We start from the raw sequence: 23557 nt of genomic DNA, 5'->3' as shown, positions 1-23557 counted from the left end.
CTTTTATTTACTCCGCTCTTTCAACGCCACCGTTAATTCGTCGCGCGACTCATTGTATTTCTTTCGCGGCGGTCGCAAAGATGTTTTTTCTCCAAAGCGACGTTCCGATTTTCGCGATAAATTCACTCGAGTGATTTTTACCGTTAATTCAGAGATCAAAACTCTTCATCTTCCGACAATTGAAAGATGAGGTGGTACTTTTAACACGAAATAGATCGTAAAATTCTCAAGAATAGCTTCGTCAATAAATTTTTAATGATTATTGTTCCTACAAGAAAGACGAATGTTGCAAACGCTAAATTTCTGACGCGATTATACTTTAACAGAAAGATTATAATTAGAAAATTTCTATACAATTGTTATCGTTCTATAGAAAATTTTTAATAATTTTAATATATATTTAGCGTTCGCAATATTTCTCGCTCTTATATCGACGAGAGAAGCGATATCTTACCGGTTTCCGTGATAAATCGACGATTGGAGATTTTCGATGAAGGCGACCTGCAAGATCGCTTGAGGGTCGCCTCGAAGTCATCCACGACATCGCTGAGATCCACGACTGGCGAGGGATGCGAATTTCCCTGCTGTCTTGGTGGTGGATGATTTGATCTCGGCGAAGTAGTCATCCCGTTCGCGGTCGTACATTCTTGTGATATTTTCGGCAATTCGGCTTCTATGCCCGCCAGTGCCGGACTCACCTAGAATCAAAAATAAAGGAAACTATCTGACACGAGGATGCCTGTTCACCACGTCCAATGTGAATTATGTCCGTGCACCGCACCGCGCTTTGTCGAGTGATTTATCTTGAATCTTCGCGGTTTCGTCGCCCTGGCGATGAGCACGTTTATCGTCAGAGTCGGTAAATTTTAACGGAAACAGAGTACAAACTAGGCGTGATATAGTACGAAGTAATTTAATACAATGTTCGTTAAAATTATTGTAATTTTTACCGTAAACATGAATTAAAAAAGGTATTTAAATGTAAGAGGTTCTATGTGCTTCACAATTTTTATTTTTATCAGGTCGTAATATATATCAATCACAATTATTATATATTCATCGATTCCCATCTTACTTAATTAAGTCAAATAAATGCTAGATCAATTTTAATTAAATCCTACTATCACGACATTATTAAAGCAAAAAATCTAAAACGTGATATCAAGCGTTACTTACACATTTTTGATATACGGGAATAAACATTCGGAAATCGTATGCTGATAATACATAACCGGTTTCACTTAACCACCGCGTCCACCGCACAATGATGCTTTCAGTATACGTATTAGAAGTATCATTAATTAATTACCAGGCCCAAGAGAACTTCCATTGATTGGCATTGTCTACGACGTTCTCGCTTCTTGCGTCGCTCCGCGCTAGGCCTGTCTCCGGCGCTTCCGGCCGCGACGGCCTCGCAATAACGCACGAAGTCCAGGTCGATGTGATATCCATAAGGGCAACAAAGGCATTTCGAACCGGAAACATACGCCTGCGTCCCCACTATAAATGAAAAAGCTTTACTTCAGAAAACTTTATTAAATATTTATCTCCGATAAAAAAGACGAGTATTTACTGTTGAGTCAACTGGTCAAGGTTGCGCCGCCGCGCTATTAAGATAACACAGATAAAATTTCTGTGCAAGCTCCGTTTATTCGTAAAGCGCTATATTTGTTTCTTAAATTTAAATTAAAAATTAAATTAATTATTCATCATGATTGATTTATCCGTGCGTGCTGAAAAAGTATATATGATTAATGATATGCTACTTTATCCAATAATTAATTTTTTATACTCAAAAGAAATGTTAAACTACAATATACAATAGAATCGATTATTAAATAATTATACAAAATTTTAAATTATCAATATTTAATTATCAATATTTTAGCAATTAATTAAATTAATTGTTAGAATAATCGACAGCATTAAACCATTCCGTGCTTTTCGATCGCGATTCAAGAAAAAAGTTTTTCGGCCGATCTATTGTTGGAATTAAATCAATCGGGCATTGTTCATCTTCGTCGAACGAGCGTTTGTTCGAGGTTAATGGCCGCGGTGCAACGTAAACCGAAATATGTTGTAACCATTGGCAACTATCCAGAGAAACGGTAATAATAATCTCGCCAAGTTCGTTAGTCGGATGAATATGGAGATTCCATTTAGTGTCATACCGCTCGCGCTCGTATATAGTATCGCAATATATGTGGCAATGACTTAATGAATTCCGCCTCGACACATCTCGGTATTCCTCGTTGGATTCTAAATTATATGTTCAGTCAGGTGCCTTTGTTCTTATTTATACATAATTACAAGAGGGAGCTAGAAATTATATAACATAGTAATAACGCTAATATAGTATACATCATATGTAATGATACAAAAAATTATATCGTAAAGAAAATTATATAAGAAAAATAATCTACTATAATAGTAACAATTACTATTATCTTTTTCATATTTTAATTTAATTTCACATTATTTTCAAACGTAAAATAATATGGATCGTTACACTTTCGCGCTTGTGATTTCTGATTTGATTATGGCCAACGATCTCCTATTATAGACGCATGCAGCACTTTTATTAAAAGTGACTCACCGTTTCCATTGAAAACGCGGGTCGAGGGGACGACAGTCAGAGCCATGATCCCGGCTGATCGTCAGACGTACTTGCAGATCCGCGTTTCCATAATCCTGAGAGTGCAAATCAAACCGTACATTAGTACGCGTAAACGTCATGTATGCGAAGAGATTCGCGCATTGCAAAGAGGAAGGAATTGTGCGAGGGCGATAGACTTTTCGAGCGAAAGTCGGAACAATTGCCTGCGCATGCCCTAATTGCAATTATCGCACAACCGCACGGCCGCTACAGTTTCTCGGAATAATTACATAATTTTCTATAAACGTCTGACATTATACCTTCGTCAAGAATCGCGTAGCGCGCCTTAATATAGTCAGTCTACTTCGTCTTCGTTTCTTAAACCGTTTCCCAATTGAGCGAAAGTTCGTTTGCAACAAAATCTTTATTATCATAGTCAGTAAGATGTATAGCGATTAGCATTTAATAACAGGGTCGCGCGCAATGCGAAATCATTCTCTTTTACAAAGAATTGCGAGTTATATGGAGAGATTAATTAGTCGCGAATATCTTTTCTCTCGCAGACATTTTTTTCCTTTTTTGATATACTTTCTATAACTCGTGCACAATCTCTGTAGTTAACTCGTTTAATTGTACAACTGTTTAGCAATTTATTGAATTATTCAAGACTTTTGAACAAATCTATTATACGTATGCGTGGAATAAAACAGAGCTCGACGGTACGCATTTTTCTACCGATTGACAGTTATCAGCGTGACTCGAAAATTTGCTACGCCGCTGTCGCAATATATCATCCTTGCGTTCGTACGCTGAAAGAATTATTATACGCGGATGGTGCGGATGGTGGTGGAGTGCGCTTTTAGGCGCCAAACGTTTGTCGCGCTTTAAACCGCAGAAAGGTATAAACCTCCTTAAACATGGTTTTCACGACGCGCCCGCGACGGGCGAGCTAATTCCGTATTCCGGATTTCTGGTCTGACGACAGTGCGCGTCCTCCCGCGGTTTCTCGTCTGTCGTCTCGTCCACAAACTTTTAATTGTTCCGCAGGCGGAAGATATTCGGTGTAAGTCGAAACTCGGATATTTTTACGAGCATTTCCGGCGAACCGTCTCCGGTTGGAATTTTTTAAATACAATATATATGTATACTCTCTGCTCGACTTCTCGATACGTTCTTGCCGCTCGTTAAAAATTTCGAGGGGCTACGCAGAAACTTTAGAATAAATAAGAATTAATATATCTTCCGCTTTTATATGCGAATACCCCGCGCTTCATATTAATTCGCATACATTCATTACTTTTATATCGATATCTTGAAGACTATAGATATCTCTGTGGAAACAATCTTTCGAGTATTTTTGCGATATCAAAAATACAAGATAATAGACAGGTATATTGATTTATCAATAAAATAAACGTACTTGTTAATTATTTTTATGCATTTTACAGTTGAATTTTCAACTGGTTCAGAATTCAAAACAAAACTTTCGCTCAACGATTTTCTTTGACTTCAAATGATGGTATCACCTTGGATAAATTAATAAGGTAATTACATTCACATAATTATGAAACACGATGTAATATGAAAATATGCACGGCTTTCACTTTTTATTCAAATCAATCGAATCTCTTACGTTGAACAGTTTTTAGCACTACCCGTAAATGAAATGTATTATCTCAAGTTATGAAATATCATGATTACTTACTGATAAAAGCAATTGCTCGGAAATCTTTATCGAGAGTCACGTAGATCGTTTACCAATCAAATATTTCCCTTTGACAAACCGACTGGAGGAAATCAGAGCGAATAAGTTTTTGAGCGAGCGAAAGGAAATTCTTCGAGTCGCTATCGAATCGAGATGAAAGCACGTTCTTCTTCGTGACAGAAAACCGCCTCGGCGAGCTCGAAGGGTCCACTTAGAGGCGACTCACGTACAGTATAGGGAGACCCGGCGGCGGTGTCGTCGTTGAATGGAAAGTAAAGTCAGCGACTCCGCGCGCTCAGAAACCATGGCCTAATTTCAGAAAAACGATGAACGCACGAACGCGAACGCGTCGATAAATTGCGCGAAATTCCTCACCGGAAAGCGCGAACGCAACTTACGTCGGAGTACGTCTATCCGACAGTGCCATGCTAAACTGGATCGATATACAGTGTTTCTGTCGCGCTGATAAGCGCGACCGCCTGATAACGAATTACAGTACGCCCATACGCGCGTCGTAGGATTTGGGGCGACACATAATGCGCGACGCCTCCGCAAAAATTAATTACTCGTTGAGTATTTATAAGTTTCGAGTTCCTCGCACATTTCCTTTTTCATTCAAACGTTTTCTAAAGTAAATGCGGTTTTGCTTCTTAAAAAACGTGACAAATAAACAATAAATAATTTCTGAATCAATTTCTGAATCTGTCTGTTATTTTAAATTGTGTGGAAAAAATACGTTAATATTACAGATATTGTGCGATTAAGTAACTGGAATTCAAACATATTTCCTAACTATAATTTCGGAATTTTTCCCACGAGAACTCATTTCCCTTTTGTTTCCTATTAAGCCAAATGCACATTAGACTTACGCAACGTTGAATAATTTGCTTCGTTGTCGGTGCTGTTCGCACTCTCGTTGAAGCAAAATGCTCATTCGCACTTGATTCATACCTGACGTTTAAGAAAAGCCAAATGGTTTTCTTTTTATTTATTGGAGCCTTAAAATGCTAGGATTTTGTTTTATCACGTCGCTTATGCTATACATAAATGTGAATCAATTTCTACACGTGTCACGTCGCACTCCGTTCGTCTCGCCGGGCGTGTCGCAGCGTCATTGTCGACCCGTCTCACTCCGGATTTTCGGTTGTTCGAAGGGGTCGTTTTGATTGTTCGTTGCGAACGCAGGCGCGAAACGAGTACGCCGCAGCTAAAGTGGCGAATCGTCACATTTCGCGTTATTGTACCGTGTAACAAGCGCCGAGAGTATGTTGCGCCTGCTACGATCGTCGTATCGGCGTTACTTAATGGTTATAATTAACCATACTCATCCCGCATCGACATAAACTACTTACTAATCATGAGACAAGTTTCGTTATTACACTCGTCGGGAGTATATATCGCGCTCGGAAATCATAATCGAGTAGGGAAAATTTGGGACGGACAATACGCCGAAAGCGGTAGTAATTAACGCTTTAGAGTAATTAGGCACGATAATATTCCATTTAATGCCTATCTAGTCTCGAATTTACCACCATCGTGGAAAGCGGCGCCGATCATAGCGGATACACGATTACTATTATTCGTACAGTTTATCAATCATATGTATTATATCGCGTAAATAAATAATGTATTGAATTAAGATACACGTATCGATTATTAGTTTCTCGATTACGCGACGCAACCTGTGGAAACGTATATCGTATTATTTGCGTTACACGACGAATTAAACTCGCATTAACGACGTTAGATCAAAATAGCCGGGGCAGTAATTAGCCACCCACGAGAAATGTTCTCTCGTCAAAAGCGCGAAATATTGCGTGGGTAGACTGACTGGACATACCGAAACGTGATTTTATATTAAGTTATCAATCAGGATATACCGGAGAAGCGGCGGTCTCATTCAGGTATCACTATTACCGAGTGCGCGTAACCTTGTGTAATAAAAAGTCGGCAAAGGATCATAAATTATAAAAATGCTTTCTAGACTCTTAGACGAAACGTTCTGTTTCGTTTAATTTAAATTTACAATTTAAAATGTTACTTTATAATTAACTGAAATCTAATATCGAGTGTAAGTCATTTGTTGAATATTCTATTAATCTTGTGTCAGTCTTGTCTTTTTATTTCACTTGCTCCTATTGTCTGCTATTACATGCCTATTACAAAATCTTGTCTGATTAAATATGTATACATAATATACATATAATGAATATACACATATAGGTATTTCAACGTAGCTTAAATATGACGTTAGATTTTCCGGGACATATAGATGCGAGTACATAAAGTCAGCGAGTAGGAACGAGACTACGGCAGTGAATAATGATCGCGCACGTCCTTGCAAGGCTAATGCCCTTGTACGACCACTTTCATCTGCGCGATTATCTATTAATGTCGCCAGAAAATTATCTTACGACATCGACGTATAATATACGCACGAATGTTGTAATAAGATATTCAAAGCTCTTACACGTGTCTCGTTATAATCGGCACGCAACGATTATAAGGAAAATACGTGTGCACTGGATAAAGTAACTTTCAATTTTGTAGGTAACGCTACAAGAAGCGGATATTATATTGGATATCACGAGCTCGATCGAGTTGAGAATTTCAATTATAATAATTAGCTTGTGATACACTCTCGTTAACTTTAATATGAATGGATGACGTAATTATATAAGAAATTACACACTTTATTACGATAGACATCATCGTGTTTTAATACTCGTTTATTATATATTCTATAAGATAAATGTGGAACACGTAATACGCTAAAAAAATCTAAAATTTTTGGGGAATTAAAAATTGTATCTACCTACAAAGAAACCACCATATATAAGCAAACAAATGACAAGAACTGGATTGAAGTCTGATTCATCCGAGTAGATCTCATCATACCGTAAACGTCATCATCGTTACTTTCCGGCGAAAGCAAGCTCCGTTTACTTCTATGTAAGGCTGCGCCATAAAAATCCTCGTTACTTGTCACCTACGGGAGACTGAAGAAGAAGTCTCGCGAGAGCGCTCGAGAGTAGCAAAAACACGCGCTAACTTTCATTTTCACGGTCTGGCCAAAAGCGATCGAAACGAACAATCGCTCGCGAAGTGAAACGTGGGATTCCATTAACGGAGCGTATAAATACTCGCGAGTACGCGGTGCAATAAAGCGGAACAATCCCGCGCGGGAAAAAATCCAGCTTATCTCGCCGACAAAGGGAAAGAGTTGTTTGCCCGGCGACGAAACATTTCTCTCGCGTCGGATCAGATAAGACTGCGATGTCGCGCGCCGTGCACGCGATGCACGCGGAAAGAAACGCCGCGACGCGACGTGTCGCATTGTCGTCTCCTTGGCCTCTGGCCCGCGATTATGGACACAATGGCTCGTAAACAATAGAGAAATCGTGCATTCGCATATTGCGACCCATCGTTCTCCCCTCTCCCTCCATTCGCCGTATTATGGAGCGCGATATTACGATATATTCAGCTGTGTACGTATTATGAATTTATCGTCTCAGCTACCGCGTGCAACGGATGCGATCGTTTGCATCTGTCCGGTGCAACGTGCTCGTCTCTCTGATCTTTATAGATAATATTGAACTTGGCGTCAACTATTATTAGATCCCTTGGAAATATTTTCAATGTACAAAATTGTACAAATTATTCGTTTTTATATGATTTTGCCAGTGAATTATCCATCTCTCTCTCTCACATCTTTTAATTAATTTAAATAAATATTTTAAGAATTTAATATGTATCGATAAAGATTTTATATAATGCTAAATGATAAAATAATACTCGTAAGTTTTTCTTGATCTAAGGACATATTCTTATGAATCTTTCAAAGTATACAACTTTTGGAATCTTCGATGTGCTTTGAATAATTGATTACCGCTCGCCAGTCGCCACCCTTAAATTATCAGTATATGAGGATGCAATACGATACAACAGGACGCATAACAATTATTAGTAACGCGAAGGGTTAGCGGGATGCATCAATATCAATTTCCTGTTTTTCCGTCAACCCCTGCTGCCGGCAATGTCTTCTCAAAGCATGATATTAACCGCAATACTTATAACGAGGCTCTTCATCGTATATAAATAGGAGGAAACTAAGAAAAGAGAGCGAGGAGTGAAAGATAAAGAGTCATGTGCATCGTCAAAGTCCGTGCAGGCACACGGACCACCAGCGGGCGAAAAGGATACATCCTGCATGTGCGACGGGAAAGTCGGATATATATCTTGACAATCCACAGGATCTTCTTAAGAGTTATTCGTGAATCGTCCTGCCGCGGTTCGAAACAGTTTACTCGCGTTCTACGTGCTCGGGAGCTCGTAAAACTCCATCATCATCGTCATCATTTCCAAACGAGATTGTATCGTGAAACAACAAGTTACAAAGCTTATGCGTCATGCTTTATGCCCGTCTATTTCATCTAACGCGGCTTTAGAGTCCGATAAAGCACGCGTGTAAAGCTCAATATATCACGCATGTTTCTCAAACACCCCTGAACGCGTGCGTTTGTCGGCCCTTCTAAGAAATGGCGCTCTTTATGTTTTGGACCATTTGTCACTTTCAACGCGCGGAAACGGCAATGACAGCTGTACGACGAATTTTTGTACACTCGCTTTACCTTTTAAAGTAATTTATAATCGTCGCTCATTCCCGATTTCTTGGTACAGCAAAATATCTAAACGAGCGTTTTTATCATTAACCATTTACTTGCATATAAAATAATTCTAAAGGCCGCATACGCGAAACATATTCGAAATGGAATAATGGATTGGAATTAAGCGATGCGCATATTCATGCTTGCGTATACTGTAAAATATACTTAAATAACCCGGAAACGCGCCGTACACTCGGAGATAATCGATTTCTTTGCTATTTGAGCGACTCAGGCACGTCAATGCTTAGCCATTCATTTTCCACTTTCTAGCGAATGGGAATGACCGACTCGAATGTCACACTATACAAAGGTCGAGATATTCCGTCTGTTCAACGTCTGTTGCGCACAGTACTAAAGAGACAAAGTACATACTCGAAAGATTATTACGACGGATTTGTGTGCTATGGACACACGCACACGCGCAACATGTCCACGAGCGCGCCCACACGTCGGCCGTCGTCCGTCCATTAAGGCTTTTCTCAATGAATGTGTGCACGCCGAAAATATCACCGCACCGGATGACGACTAGAGCCATAGCCATAACGCGTATTTTTGTCATCTTCTCGCCGCGAAGATGCGGTCTCTCTTTCATGGCTCTTTCGCGGTGCAACAACAGGAAGTAACGACTCCACTACGACGGCAACGAGGCCGTTATGCGAAAATTCACGTGGGACCAAACGTGAATTCTTTGAAAACAAATAATCGGGAAGAGAGATATTTCCGAAGAAATTGAAAAGCAAAAACCAATATTGTAATTTAATATGATAAATTGTTATAAAAATTTTATATCCAGTAACCATTTAATGAAAAAGAAAATTGACACGGAGAAAACAAATCAATATGTATGTATCCATAGCACAACGCTTTTTTTCGATATTTAATGTGATTTGGTGGGTAATTAATTAGAGTAAAAACCGTCTACAATCGTAAAAACAGTGCTTTTGCTCACAACTTTAACAACAAATTTTAATTAGCGTTATAATTAAGTTCCTGTGGCTCTTTGTACACGCTGGCATTTCATTTGTCGTTATATCGAAACAACAAAAGAGAAATTCGCCTCAAGGATTTCCCAATACAACACGATGTCGATACCGCGGCACGCGATTTAGTTGAGCGTGAAATTGATCTCCATTCCGCGTCCGCCCGCGACAATGGGACATACAAATAGAAATTAAACTCGAATGTAGATCGCTATCGTCGACGGAATCAGATCGAAACACTCGGAACACCTACGAGACGTGCCTCTCTTTATCCGCCTGTGCTTTTTCAACCGGCGAAGCAATTGAATTAATCTTGCATGCCACAGGATATCCCACACATTTATCGGTTACCGAAGAATAAGTGCAGATTCTTTCAAGTTCAGAATAACTTTTTTTTAAATGAAAATATCCAGCGCTGTATAATACAATTAAATAACATTTCAACGTAGTGTTCTAATTGTAGATTATATCGGTCATATATTTAACTCAAAAATTTCATATTCGAGAGTTCGATAGTGCAGAACAAAAAGGCCGGTAATATAAACTTTAATCTATGCATAGATAAATAAAAATTACAGGTCGTCTATTTACCGTGAATCTAAAGATAGTGCGAGCCAGTCGAAGGATAATCATGCCTCTCTTTGCTTACCATATTTAAATTGTGATTATCACCGCTCATTATGTTGTGAATGAAGTGTTAGCTATATGTGTGAATACCGTTAGCTACGAAGGTCGCGAATCTTTTGCATAAAAGTCAGTTATTGGTATTTTGCGATAAATCTTGATTATAGCGATACATGAACTAATCAAATTTTGAAAAAGTTTCAAATTACAATCAATAATATAAATCCGTACTAAAAATTTTTAATAATTTGGAGTAGTGTCTTCTATAGTTTCAGTAATTTTTGTAGTTAAACTGTTAGTTTAGAAATTAGTGGTTAACTGCGAAGCCACACAGAGAATAATAACACCGCGCACCGGAGGAATTTCAAACACTGAGATGCGCAGTAGGAACGTGTGAAACCGCTCGTAAAAGTCATTTTATCGCGCTGCTATTTTACAGTGCCGATTTTTAATCCGGATATCGGAAAAACGCGTAATTAACGTAGATTATACAACATTATCGCTGCCCGGCGTGTTGGAAAAACGTCTTGCACAATAAATTGCACGATGACGTAGTATCGAGTTTTCGTGTCGCTAACATCCCGCATTATTAGATTACCGTTATTGAGAAACTGATTATTCGACAACAACTTCGACGATTGCTCAGTCAGCCAATTTTACATAGAAGAAAATCACTTACGACGAACCTGTTTTGAAAGTATAAGGTTTCTGTCCATCATTTCTAGTCTTGTAAAAATGCGAGCGCTATAGGATTAGGGGATAAGCATAAATAACTCTTTTAGATAGCACAATTTTTCGAAAATTATACACAGATTGCCATTTTATAAATAATATTTTTCAACATATTAGAAAAGAAACACACACCATAATAGGGTCGCATATTACGTGAGTTAATCGCGTTTATACATACGTGTTGAAGAGAAATTAGATACGCCCGTTTCTAGGCATAAAAGGTAAAGACGCTTATGGCATTGTATAGCGCGCGCTAGTACCGCCGTAACAACAGCTATTAGATCGAAGTTAATAAAGCTACATCCACGCCATTAAAATTCCAATTTTTATGTATTTTATTAAAAGAGCTCTATAGGCGGAATAATAATCGGAATGAGAGTACGTGGTATGATGAGAAGAATACCGAATGAAATGTTTGTTCCCGAGTGTTGACTGATCGTCAAAGATTATTTAGATTAATTCAGTCGCATCCTACTTTTGTTTCCTCTGCCGTAACAACGTGCCTCTCCCCCGAGAAACAGTGTGAGTGTTCCTTTATTGGGCCTCTGGCAGTTCTGGCACACGGAGCACGGGGCCTTTTGCAACGAGGCCTCGCGCGGAGGCGTGCGATGCGTGGGCGTACACACTACGTGCCGGCGTCGTAAACACACACGAACACTCACGTGTACGTAGACGGACAAATGTAAAGGGTGCTTAAAACATTCCGGCACCTGTGCTGCTACAGGACTCCGCGCGCGGAAGAAGCTATTCATTGATTCGTCATGTTGCGTTAAAGGGAAGCACGGTCGATGCATATCTATATACATGCATTATGCAGCCGGTGTCGGGCCGCTTCTTTTCATTATCAGAAATCACGTAGACTTCGTGTTGACACATTTTCTCTTTTTCCACTATAAAAAAACGCCAACCATTAATGTGTATAGCATATAGTAAGGGATTTTGGAAAAATTGTAGAATTTAGAAACACTTATTATTCTGATGATTTATTTTATATCGATATTTATATTATACCATATTGAGAGCAATTTGGCGATAATGTGATGAATTCGGTATGACTTTTCCAAAACAGTTGACTTTATTTTTATATAAATTAATTTCTAATTGTTTTAACCAAGAGACGAATATTATTGATCTTTGAACGTAACTTTTTTTTCGTGCCGCATATAGTTTTCATAAGAACCTAAGAACCTGTGGAAGAGAAAGAAAAATCTTGACATATGGCATACAGATGACGTAGAACTCTCCAGTTCGAGCTACCTGAAAAATTCTCACGGCCATCACTTCGCTTCACCCGGTACGTGGTAACGAACATAAGCACACCCGTAAGCCCACCTATCAACCTCTCGTTCGCCCATGCACATTACGCACACGCGTACGGCGCGACTCGAATAATACGGCTCGCGCGGCGTGAGCGTATAGACCTCACTCCTTTAAGAGCGTTTAAAGCTCGAGAGCTGAGAACACACTTTGCGCCAATAATCGCCGCCGTGGAAAGCGTCGTTCGTGAATTCCGTTAGATAACCCGTTAATTTTTAACGAAACCGCATCGCTTCGCGTAAATCTTTCGGTCGCATTTTTAGCTACAATGCTGCGCGCTTCATTAGTGGCTCATGAAAAACCGTATTTTAATGGAAATCAATTTTCGCAAATATTTCCCCGAACTCGACTTATGATGAATATTAAATTCCTCAACAGCGCTCGAATATTTACACGGTAATATTTTTATTTGTGATATTACTCTAGTAAAAAGTGTTAAATTTTGCAAGTGGAGAAAACGAACTTTTTATCTCACAAAAAATAATACCATGATTATTTCACGAGTTGAAATAATCGCGATATCATTTTTCATTAAAATTCATTATTGGCCATATTGGCAGTTATCTATTACATTTGTCAGACATGTTATTATTATATATCAATCGAATGTTTGTTGAAGTCGCGATAAAAAACACACGCATCTTTTTCCACGCGAAGCGTCAATGAAATAGCGATTCATGTGAAATCGACTTTTAGATGTAACTGCGATGAATGTTGAACGCATCGTATATCGCATCGAAAATACTAATGACATGTTTTAGCGAAGGTCTCACGTCCACCTTGGTAACTATATCTTGATTGTAATTTCACCAAATTCGATTTTCCATATTCCTAAAATCGTGATCAACAAATGACTCGCGTTGTATTATTTATAACACTTTTTATCGCATGGCTGAAAATAACGATGATTCGTTCGTATACGTATCATGGCTATACTACGATAGAGGTTCTGTATATTAGTCTGTTCTCACAATGCTGTTTAACTATAATATAAACGAAGCTGTCGCTCCTTCCCTCCTTCCTTTTCTCTATATCTTTGATTAAGCTCTTTGATTATCGTTTCGATCATTCAATTAGCGCTCTTTTTCATCAAAGCCAAATCGCATCAATCACAGACACATTTATTATATGTTTCCCAAATATTACGGATCGAGAATTCACTTAATCAATTCACTAATATCTCCGTACATTAAAGCGTAATTAACAATTATGACGTTAATATGTACATTCTCAGAACAAAATTCGCTAGGATATTAATTATTCAAAAATATAAAATTATACGTATGTACATAATAAATTTGGACCGCTTTACAATATCGATAATACGGTTTAAAGAATAAATGCTACGTTCAAGAATTCTTTTGTGTAGTTATGTATTCAAAATAATTTTAGAGAGATCTATAATGAACCAAATGCAAAAAAAAAATACAAATCTTTTAATCTTTTATAGAAATATATAGTGGAATTTACTTGTGTGAAATAGAAATACTATTCGGATGAAAAGTAATATTTAAAAAATTGATACGGCAATTTCGGACTCTCGTGTGAAATTACCAATAGTCTGCGAGTTTAACGCAACATATATACGATCGAGCTTATCGTAAGATCCGATATTTCGTTGAGATGAGTACTGATTGTGAGTAACGGACAGTTACCGGTGACTCTGTTTACATCTAACGTCTGTCAGTCGCACGTGTAACCGTTCGCTTCGATGACTGTTTATGTCGATAAATGAAGCTCATCATTGCGCAGAAAGTCATCCGCCGCGAGATACTACGCGATTCTAAATAAACGTATCGTGCGTAATTCTAAATAAACCACGCGGCGTTTCAACGACAGAAGTGCCTTATGTGCAAGAGAATTTATCAATCGGATGGTCGAACGAAGAAAACGTGATAAAATAAACGGAGCTGTACCGAAGAAAATTGATCATAACATATAAATATTTGCAACACATCGACGAGAGTTTTTAAGAAAAATCTTTATACAACCTATATTTTTGACAATGTTAGGGCTGATATTCTTGACACGTTGATGAAATGCGGCGGGCGGCCATAATTTATTTTACGCGAGCCACTTTTCTTCCATGTATATGGTGCTGTAAACAAATACTGTTGACGTCCAATCGCTTCGCCGTGTGAAAAATGAAAAATCGGCCACGAACAACACGACCGTACATGTACAATAATGAGAGGCTCAAGTAGAATACACCCGGCGAGTCGGTCAGCGCGAAATAAATCTCTTCTCTTCGCTTAGTTGCCTTTCTTGGCCAAGTTTTTGTTCCCGTTGCACTTGCCCCCCGTAATTATCCATGACGATAATCACGCTCGGCGAAACGACGACGACGTCCACGTCGTCGAGTTAATGAATCCTTTACCGTATATGTGTGTGTAATCTTTTTTTATTTTACATCTTCGATAGAGAGAAAGAGAGAAATATTATGCAATAACGACACAATGTATATTAAATAATAAATTATTAAATGTAAAGATGAAACGAATATCGATAATATAACGATATTAAAATAATTGATGTGCAAAAATATCTGAAGCAGAAATTTAGAATAGTATTGTGAATGGTATATAATATAATCTTGCTGTGCACTAAAGATTTAAATTACTCCTGTAAATATGTACGATTGAACGCGAAAGCCAAGAATAATTTCTTATTCCAATTATTATTCTAATTTATTATTCTAATAATTCGCTTTAGGTTCGATCTTTTAATTTAATTCAGTTCAATTAATGTAAAGTATTATTTTACGTTTTTATTAGCTACAACGGATGTAATTGTTTTAAAATCAAATCAATTATACGTAGCGAATTGCCGCGGACCATATTACAATTTATTAATTAAGCTTAATTAAAGATCCGCGCAGTTGATTCGATTGAAATTTACACGTGATAAAGGGGGTAACGTATTTTCCTCTTATATTAATTTAAGCACATCCGCTTCCTGAACGATCAATGAAGAATGAATATGAGCCTCGCAAATAATAATGTCCGCAAAAGGATTAAGTATCCGAGGAACGTGTGTCGATGCGATTACGTTTTGTGCGATGACGTCGTCGTTTGCGGTGTCTCAAAGAGATATTTCCATAGTTGTCAAAAGCGTAGCTCACGATTATTTACGCGACTCAATCGAGCTCAGAAATAATGTCAAGGTCTTGGCATTGCGAATAACGTATTGCACTTTTACATTTTACATTCATAAATGCCTCTCACGTAATATTAGGTATAAAGACAAGCGCGAATAAAACATGCGTAATTCGTAAATATAAATATATACGGCATACAGTATAAGCGTTATTTTCGAGATTCAAGAGAATTTAAATTCTTAAAGAAAATAAAAGGCATAGCAGAGTAAAATGAATATTACATTGTTCATGTATATTAATTTATCGCATATGTATACAAAAATAGAGATAAAACTTGGAAAATAAAATGACGCCACATCTACATATGTTCATTTCTACAAATTTCGTGCATTTTAAAGGTTACTATATTCTAGACAGAATATGGGAATGAGAGAAATAGCTATACTTAACGTTCGATGAGAAATCTGTTACTTATGCCGACAGCTGCATCCACACGTGAGGTATCATGGGAATGCACCCGTTTCTGTATCGTCTTAGAAAACTATTAATTGTAAGAAGAAAGTGAAACCATGTGTTTGGATCCAAACATGCAAATACTAGTGTCAATTTTAATTTTTTAATTTTTGTGATGTTTATTTCTTCTTATTAAAATTTATTTTTTCATATTTATTATTAATATTTTAACAATGAATTAAATATTTGAAGAGTATAAAGTGCTGATTGTTTAATCAGAACAACTTAAACATTTAATAAATACAATGAATTAAATCTTCTTAATCAAGAAGGGAATTCACAGTTTTTAAGTATCAAATTAGATATATTTTGTTTTTAAGAACACGAAGCTTCGATGAATGATATGGCAATTTGTGCCGCGCATTAACATAGGAATGGCACACGAGTGATTGTGTGCTAAATACTCTCTTTTGTTACAAACCAAATAGACTGGATGTTGCAAGCCATTATGTAACAGTGCACATGTGCATTGACGCACATGTGGACATAGCTCGGCATCATCAGGCAGGAAAAAAGACGGAGATGAGAGTTTGTTTGCACCTGCTACTGCATTCTCGAAGCGCACGCGAGAGCTTGTTATATGGAGATATCTTATTAACGGCTGAAAGAAAATGACGAGTCGGGACGATGTCATCGATAGTTAAAGCCCACGCAAATTAGACATGTTTCGAATTGTCAGTTTGACGCAAATAGCTCGAAAGAATATCCGATTACCTATAGGCATTATCAAGTTAACATAATTACATATTTCTATTCTATATTATTAGCAGTCGTGCTTTCTTTCTACCCACGTGGTTATAAAATAAAACAGTCACTTCCGACCCTTGTGCTAAATGATTTACGTGGCGTATGTGTGTTTTGTACGATATTTCAACTATATTACATTTAAAACATTATGTAGAATCTCTGACAATTGCGTAACCTCGCCGAGTACAATAATATTCGTGTCTGGCGTGCCGAGTGTGTTAATCGAAATGTAAATGCGGCGATGGCAGGCGAACTATCTCCTCGAGAACTTCACTATCGCTTTGGGGCACGCGTGTTATCATGGCGCGCGAGTAGGTGTACCGCGTCGTAAAGCGCGGTTAAATCACGCTCTTATTCGTTTTACGCGGAAACGGCGTTTACGCTGTCTTCGCTTTAATGGCGAACTAATCCTCGGGCAATTACGGCGGCCTGTGTAATCCAGCCTGCGAGAGCATTAATTACGCGAAACGGAAAAAAATTGCATGCGCGCCGGAGGCTGCGTGCCTTCGTTCCTAAAAAAAGATGTGAACACAAACGGACGTGGAACACTACGAGAGATCCGTATTCGTTTACTATTTCGTTGTAGTATATATTATACATTTGGAAAGTTACTGCTTATTACAATCGATGATCTCACTTATTTATGTTACTTTGGTGCTAAATTTTTTCTCTCCAACAAGCGGTAAATCTTCAAGATTTCTGAATCTATTTTCCGGTAGACATTATTATCCGGTATTTATTAATTTTGATTTATTAATTCTGAATTATATACATATATATTAATTTTATTTAAATTTTATATTCAATAATCTCAAATGTTAAAACTATTATGAAAAATCTCTCAATTGAATGAGAATAATGTAAATAATTTCCATTGCTTTATTTATTTCAAATTAAGTTGAATAAAAATCAAGAGGCAACCGTGTTGACTTTTTGACATTTCAAGTCCTCGTTCTCACGAATCGTGTATCAAAGGCGAAAGCATTCGATAAATGCCAATCACTTATGCGTCGCTTTAATCGATAATAACGTTTTTTACATTACGCTTGACTTGATCATATTGCTGTCAATCGTAATAATCGTGACTCGATGTTTAGCGCGCGTTCTCAAATGAGACGGCGCACGTGTACTTATACTCGTGTACTTATACTCGTGTGTCGTAGATTTGTATGCAGGAAAGATCAGTGTATAGTTACCCAGCAACGTGCTCGACACGATGTCTCTTTTAACGTGCCTATGCGTGTTTGTTAAAAAAAGACGTTTGTCTTTTATGAAAATATCGATATATCGTGTGGCATCGAATTGATAATAAAGCGCGACTGTATGCAGAAATGCTTTATCAAAAAGTTTACGTTTAAAAATAATATTAATCGTAATGAAGCCGATATATGATATATGGGCCTGTCGTAAGGGTGTCCGATAACATGCTTGATACACATGCAAAGAGATAAGTTACAATCAAGCGTACCTAATAGAACGTAAATAACGATGCAATCATTCATAAATAGACGTTCTGTAACGCCGCAATGCAATATGCAAATAAGAAACTGTCGTGGGTGTCCCTGCCTGCGATTGAAATGCGATAATCATTATATACATCGTGCAAAACTGATCGCACTGATATCAGTCCCTTTAAGCTAAATTAACGCGATCATCAGATAACGGCCGTTATTATCGAGACAGAATATAAATTCAAATTTTTTTAAATTTTCATAGATAGTAAAAATGAGCAATCAATAAAGATTTAGTTTTTTTTTAAATATATTGTAAAAGAGGAAAATAAATATAATGGTATAACATATATCTCGAGAACTCTATCTTATTAACGCAAATGTATAACGCGATATAAATGTGTCGTGTTAATGTGACATTAATGCGCTATTCCTAACGAGGGTTTATCGTAAAACAATAACAATCGACCTCATATAGCACGGGTTATTGACTCTTTGGTCGACGTTCCAGCGACTAATCGATGTGCAACAAAGCGCACAGCGTGCGTGAAATAATTATTCAACTAAATCACTAAACGCATTTAACAAAGATTCGCGACCTCAGTTATGAAATAATAACGCAATGCGGCGCGGTAAAATCGCCGCAATCTATCCAGAATGCTGATTAACATGCCACAGCGAATAAATTTAATTTACAACTACGTTACCGTCAGGTAGTTAATTCATTGTAGGAATCGCGTGCATTTGAGATTGGCTCCAGATCTAATTTAAGATTCCATCTCACAATCAGGTTAGTCCGCAAGCCGTCGCAATATAATAATCTTTTAGCAAGCATAATGTTTTAAATTGAAATATTTTAATTGAAATATTAATATTTCTTTGTGGAGGTTTCAAACTTTATTAATTATAATATCAACACAACAATGAGAAGTCTTAATCGACTCAACTAAATCTAATAATTCACGTTTTAGTTGCGGCATGCAAAAATGCTTTTTCATTATCATTATAATCATTATTATTATAAATATTGCCTCTAAATTATTTTCACATTAATTGCAAAGATGTTACAAATGAATAACGAGAAGAGATTTAATTATTTATTTAAAGAATTAATCGCTTTTGTCGCAAATTATTCAATCTTTGCTGAACGTGTATTCGAAGTAAACTAAAGTGATTGTAAAAATCCTTGATTAAATATACACAGCATCCCTTTACGACCTCAAAACCCTCGTTCACCTACAATGGTTTTTTTTTTTGGTCTGAGATTCCCCTCAGGTAAATCGTCCACAAATGAACCCATCTATATTTACGCAAATGCCAAAATGACCACCAACCTGTCAATCCTTTCCATCCTCACTCGCCACCACCCGCATCATCGTCGCGATCGACGCGACGTGCGCACGATCGTGCGCTACAACACGATGATGAGGACGGCGGCGAAGTTACGCCGATCGATCGATCCTGCACGGTCACCGGCGAGATCGCGCGCGACAATTTCCACACACACTGGTCCCCGCACAGTCTCGGAGAGGTGACTGGGAGATTCTGTGGACCGACGGTTCTGGTTCACGACTGGTTCTTCTCCTTCTCCTTCGGCCTCTGGCCCCTTCCATCGGTGCACACACCGTTCGCGGCAAGAGACGCGGAAAAAGAGACGCGGGTAAATGGGCGGCTATGCGCGCCAAGAGGATCGAAGAGAGAAGGAAGAGGCGGATGAGGATGCTGAAGCTCTCGACAGGTTGCCCCCCGTGTATCCGAGGAAAAGGGACGAGACGGGGAAACTCTCAGACCCACTACTTGCCGTAGGGATCGGTAGGGTCAGGGACGGATTCGCGGATTTTAATTTTGCTCCTTGCGTTGCTTTTAGCAGAATATGTATTCATATATATCTATCATTCAATTGTTTTACAATACAAATAATATTCGTCGCTTAAAATTCGTATTTCGTAAAGATTTTTAATATTCTTGGACTTTAGTCCAAATTGATTCTCTTTTGTTGCAACATTAGTGAAATAATAGAAACGCTTAATTATACAAACAAACACACACATACACACACAATTTGATCCGAAAGCCTCGTCATTTAATAGTATTCTTACCCAGAATAAAGGGTAGATAATTTTTTTTTTTAATCTTTTAGTTTGCGCCTGTATCTTTGTAAAATTACATGGATATTCTTTATTTGACCTTCATTATTCAATTTGTTCTTTTAACTTCATGGAAATATGCGGAAGAACCAAGAATGGAATGGCTCCAACAAAAAGAGCATTCTTCTGGCAAATCTTCGGCCCTGAATAGGGCCCTTCAGAACTTTACACACCCCACTACCTGGCACCGACGTGACCCGACCAAGTCCGAGAAGGTTCTTACCTTTGTCCCAGGTAGAAAGCCGATAGCTCCGAAAGGCTGCGTTTTAGAATAAAAATCTTTTCTGTAAAGGTCCGTCGCTGAAATCTCCTTGCGCGAAATTGCGATGAAATTCATCGTCACAATTTTTTTCATTAAATAAAATATTTCTTACCAACAAAAACATTGTATAGGCTAAGTACAGATAATTGTTAATAATGATTACATTTTACGACTGACATTGATATTTTTTGATAATTAGGTTATACGTACAAACGTATAAATTTAATTAAATGGTAGCTTGGAATGTTTGTGATGACATAGAACTAATCATCAACGGGCAGTAGCCTAATGATGATTTGTTTCTCGTCAAGTGCCAAAGTCAACAAAGTTTAATAAAGCAACTGCAGAGCGGTGGCAATGACCTGATGGTGTAAGAGCGCGAATTTAGCTACTCGATCGGCTTCAGCTGGTGCACTTGCATAAGCAATAAATGGACTTCATTCTTATATCTCGAGATACTAGTCAACGCTATCTTTTTTCAAATGCATTTCAATCAAACTAACGCTTCAAAGTAAACTTTAATTATTTTTACGAATTGATCATAAATCATACTTATAAAAGTCTGTTAAATTGGTAGCAATATGTAGACAAGATTTTAAAATATTAAAATATTAAAATTTATTCTATTTTATTTTAATAAGATTTCTGACATTCTATCATTGGATTGGATAATTTCTTGGAATAATTGAATTTTCTACACGCATGAATATATTTTTTCGTTTTCTTCTCATTTGCGTGCGGCAAGTCGATTAGGTCCAGCTGGAGCACTCCACGCCGCGCAGCCATACAAATAGATCTTGCTCTCGTACCTCACGGTGATACTATCTTCGTCCGTTGAATCTGCTGTTCCGTATTTAAAGAGCGCGGGTCAAGTACCCGTGCTAAACATTCAGGCATCATATCCGCGTACGATGACATTAAGCAATTATATATACATATACGTAACTATCGCTTTCTTAATCTTTCATAAAATGTTCACAAAAGTGATCTTTACAAATCGAACAAAAATTGTGCATGTATTCATATTATTATCTTTATATAACAGGTTATTAGTATTTTTTCAATACACGCTGTAGTGTTAAATAGCTTCGATTACGACAGATAGTTAAGTCACTTTTAAGTTCGCGCTTTTAACTTCGATATGTATGTACATGCCTCAATCCACGATCACTGAATGAAAAAATCTGGAATTCCCAGTGGGTGGACCAGTTCTCCGTCCCCGAAGATCTGTGCATGACCGTCGTGTCCTTTCACGATGGACGTATCACTTATCACTCCTTCTTGCGAGGTTTACGAAGAGCGGTATGCGCTGCAACGTCATCCTTTTTTTCGTCGATCTTCCCTTTTCGGCCATTACTTTCACTTTTACACACGTATGCTTTGGAGCTATTCCTTAAATAGACATCCAACTTCAAATTTCCGAAACATTGAAAACTGTTAACTTGTAAATAAGACGTAATAGTTCTTATAAACAAATACACAATATTAATAACGCTTTCGTTATTCGTTAATTTTTAACAATATTTTCAACATTGTTATATTTGCTAAGTCAAAGTAACGAAAAAGATTGTAAATAATATATAAGAAATTAAAATAGTACGTAGTGTAAGTATATAGAGGATTTAATAATAGAATAGGCGACGCGAGATAGGATTCAGATTTCATTTTATTTCCAAAGCCTTTATGCACATGTAACGATCAACTGCGTAACAATACTGTTCCTGGTGATCATAAACGAAATTTTTTTTCTCTCTTTTAATGCACACCATCGCGATACTTGGATCGCGATTCTTCACTTCCAGCACGATCATAGTCTCTCTTCCCGTCTCTTATTTGTTGCAATAATAAAGTAGTCAAGAATTAAATGGTTATTTGTCGTACATTATATAGAGAATATAAGTTCCTATAGTTCGTTACGCACACGTAGTTTCTTCTTGTAATCAAACGGCGAACCGCGTGAAAATCGCTCGTACAATAAATCGTCGTAATACTGCTCGAATTATCTCGAGTAAACCGAGAGTGCGATCTCGTACTCTAGACAGAAACGCACGTTATTAACACCCACGAACATTCTCGACGAAAGAAGCCTAAGGATACGTTGCAGTGACGTTTATACAAGATTAGTTCGAGTTGCGTTAGCGCGACAAAAATCACCCGCACACTCATTTTCTAGCTTACATTACGGTTGACTATGTTGGCAATATAAGATTACTTCGAGGGTCATTGAAATCGGATACATCGGGAATTGTCTTCCTAACGCCTGAATATCCTGTCCGTCTCTTAAATATTACAATTTTACATTAAGACTTTTGAATAGTGAACGAGACCGCGCGTAGTGTTACGGGACACGTGAATTTTCTTACGTAATATACGCAAATAGGAAAATTCCCATCTTTAGGAATATATAATGTTTGAAAAGCACTTCCTCTCTTTTCTCACATCCGTATATACCTAGTTCTTTCATGCGTACGATACTCGCTTTAGCTTTTGCGATAGAGAACACACCAGAAACTTAATACTCACTCTGTTCTACTATGAAAATCGAAACAACTTTCATCTCACAATTTACGCGGATAAATAATTGTCACAAGACAAAAATATTACTCTTTGAAATATGTGGAATAGATCGTATTTTATAAAACTTGACCATCTTATTTAATGTATAATTTGTATCAGAAAAAATTCGAATCTATAAAAAAGATCCTGCGCGCGTAAATCG

The 23557-nt window shown here is 37.6% G+C and overlaps 2 protein-coding genes across 4 annotated transcripts in view; one reads left to right on the top strand and one right to left on the bottom strand.

The window, feature by feature from the left end:
• Positions 1–19973, bottom strand: part of Kank (KN motif and ankyrin repeat domain-containing protein 2 kank) — a 36122-nt gene extending 16149 nt beyond the window's left edge. The window contains exons 1-4 of one of the 3 annotated variants that reach the window (XM_077422137.1): positions 19764–19973; positions 2597–2691; positions 1310–1500; positions 455–698 (exon numbers count right to left, since the gene is read on the bottom strand). In XM_077422137.1, coding sequence (XP_077278263.1) covers positions 455–698; positions 1310–1500; positions 2597–2642 — 481 coding nt within the window. In that variant the 5' untranslated portion in view covers positions 2643–2691; positions 19764–19973. Of the gene's footprint in view, positions 1–454; positions 699–1309; positions 1501–2596; positions 2692–4301; positions 4692–7199; positions 7567–19763 lie in introns of those variants that run through there. The other 2 variants (XM_077422138.1, XM_077422139.1) reach the window with 2 other exon arrangements.
• LOC143906229 (vitellogenin-2) overlaps positions 1–23557 on the top strand; it is a 52448-nt gene that overhangs the window by 5398 nt on the left and 23493 nt on the right. The gene's annotated exons all lie outside the window — the stretch shown is intronic.

Source organism: Temnothorax americanus, unplaced genomic scaffold (genome assembly GCF_048541705.1).
Source record: "Temnothorax americanus isolate GAGA-0224 unplaced genomic scaffold, ASM4854170v1 Scaffold7, whole genome shotgun sequence".
Lineage (NCBI taxonomy): Eukaryota > Metazoa > Arthropoda > Insecta > Hymenoptera > Formicidae > Temnothorax > Temnothorax americanus.
This window is presented reverse-complemented; position numbering and strand designations above follow the sequence as displayed.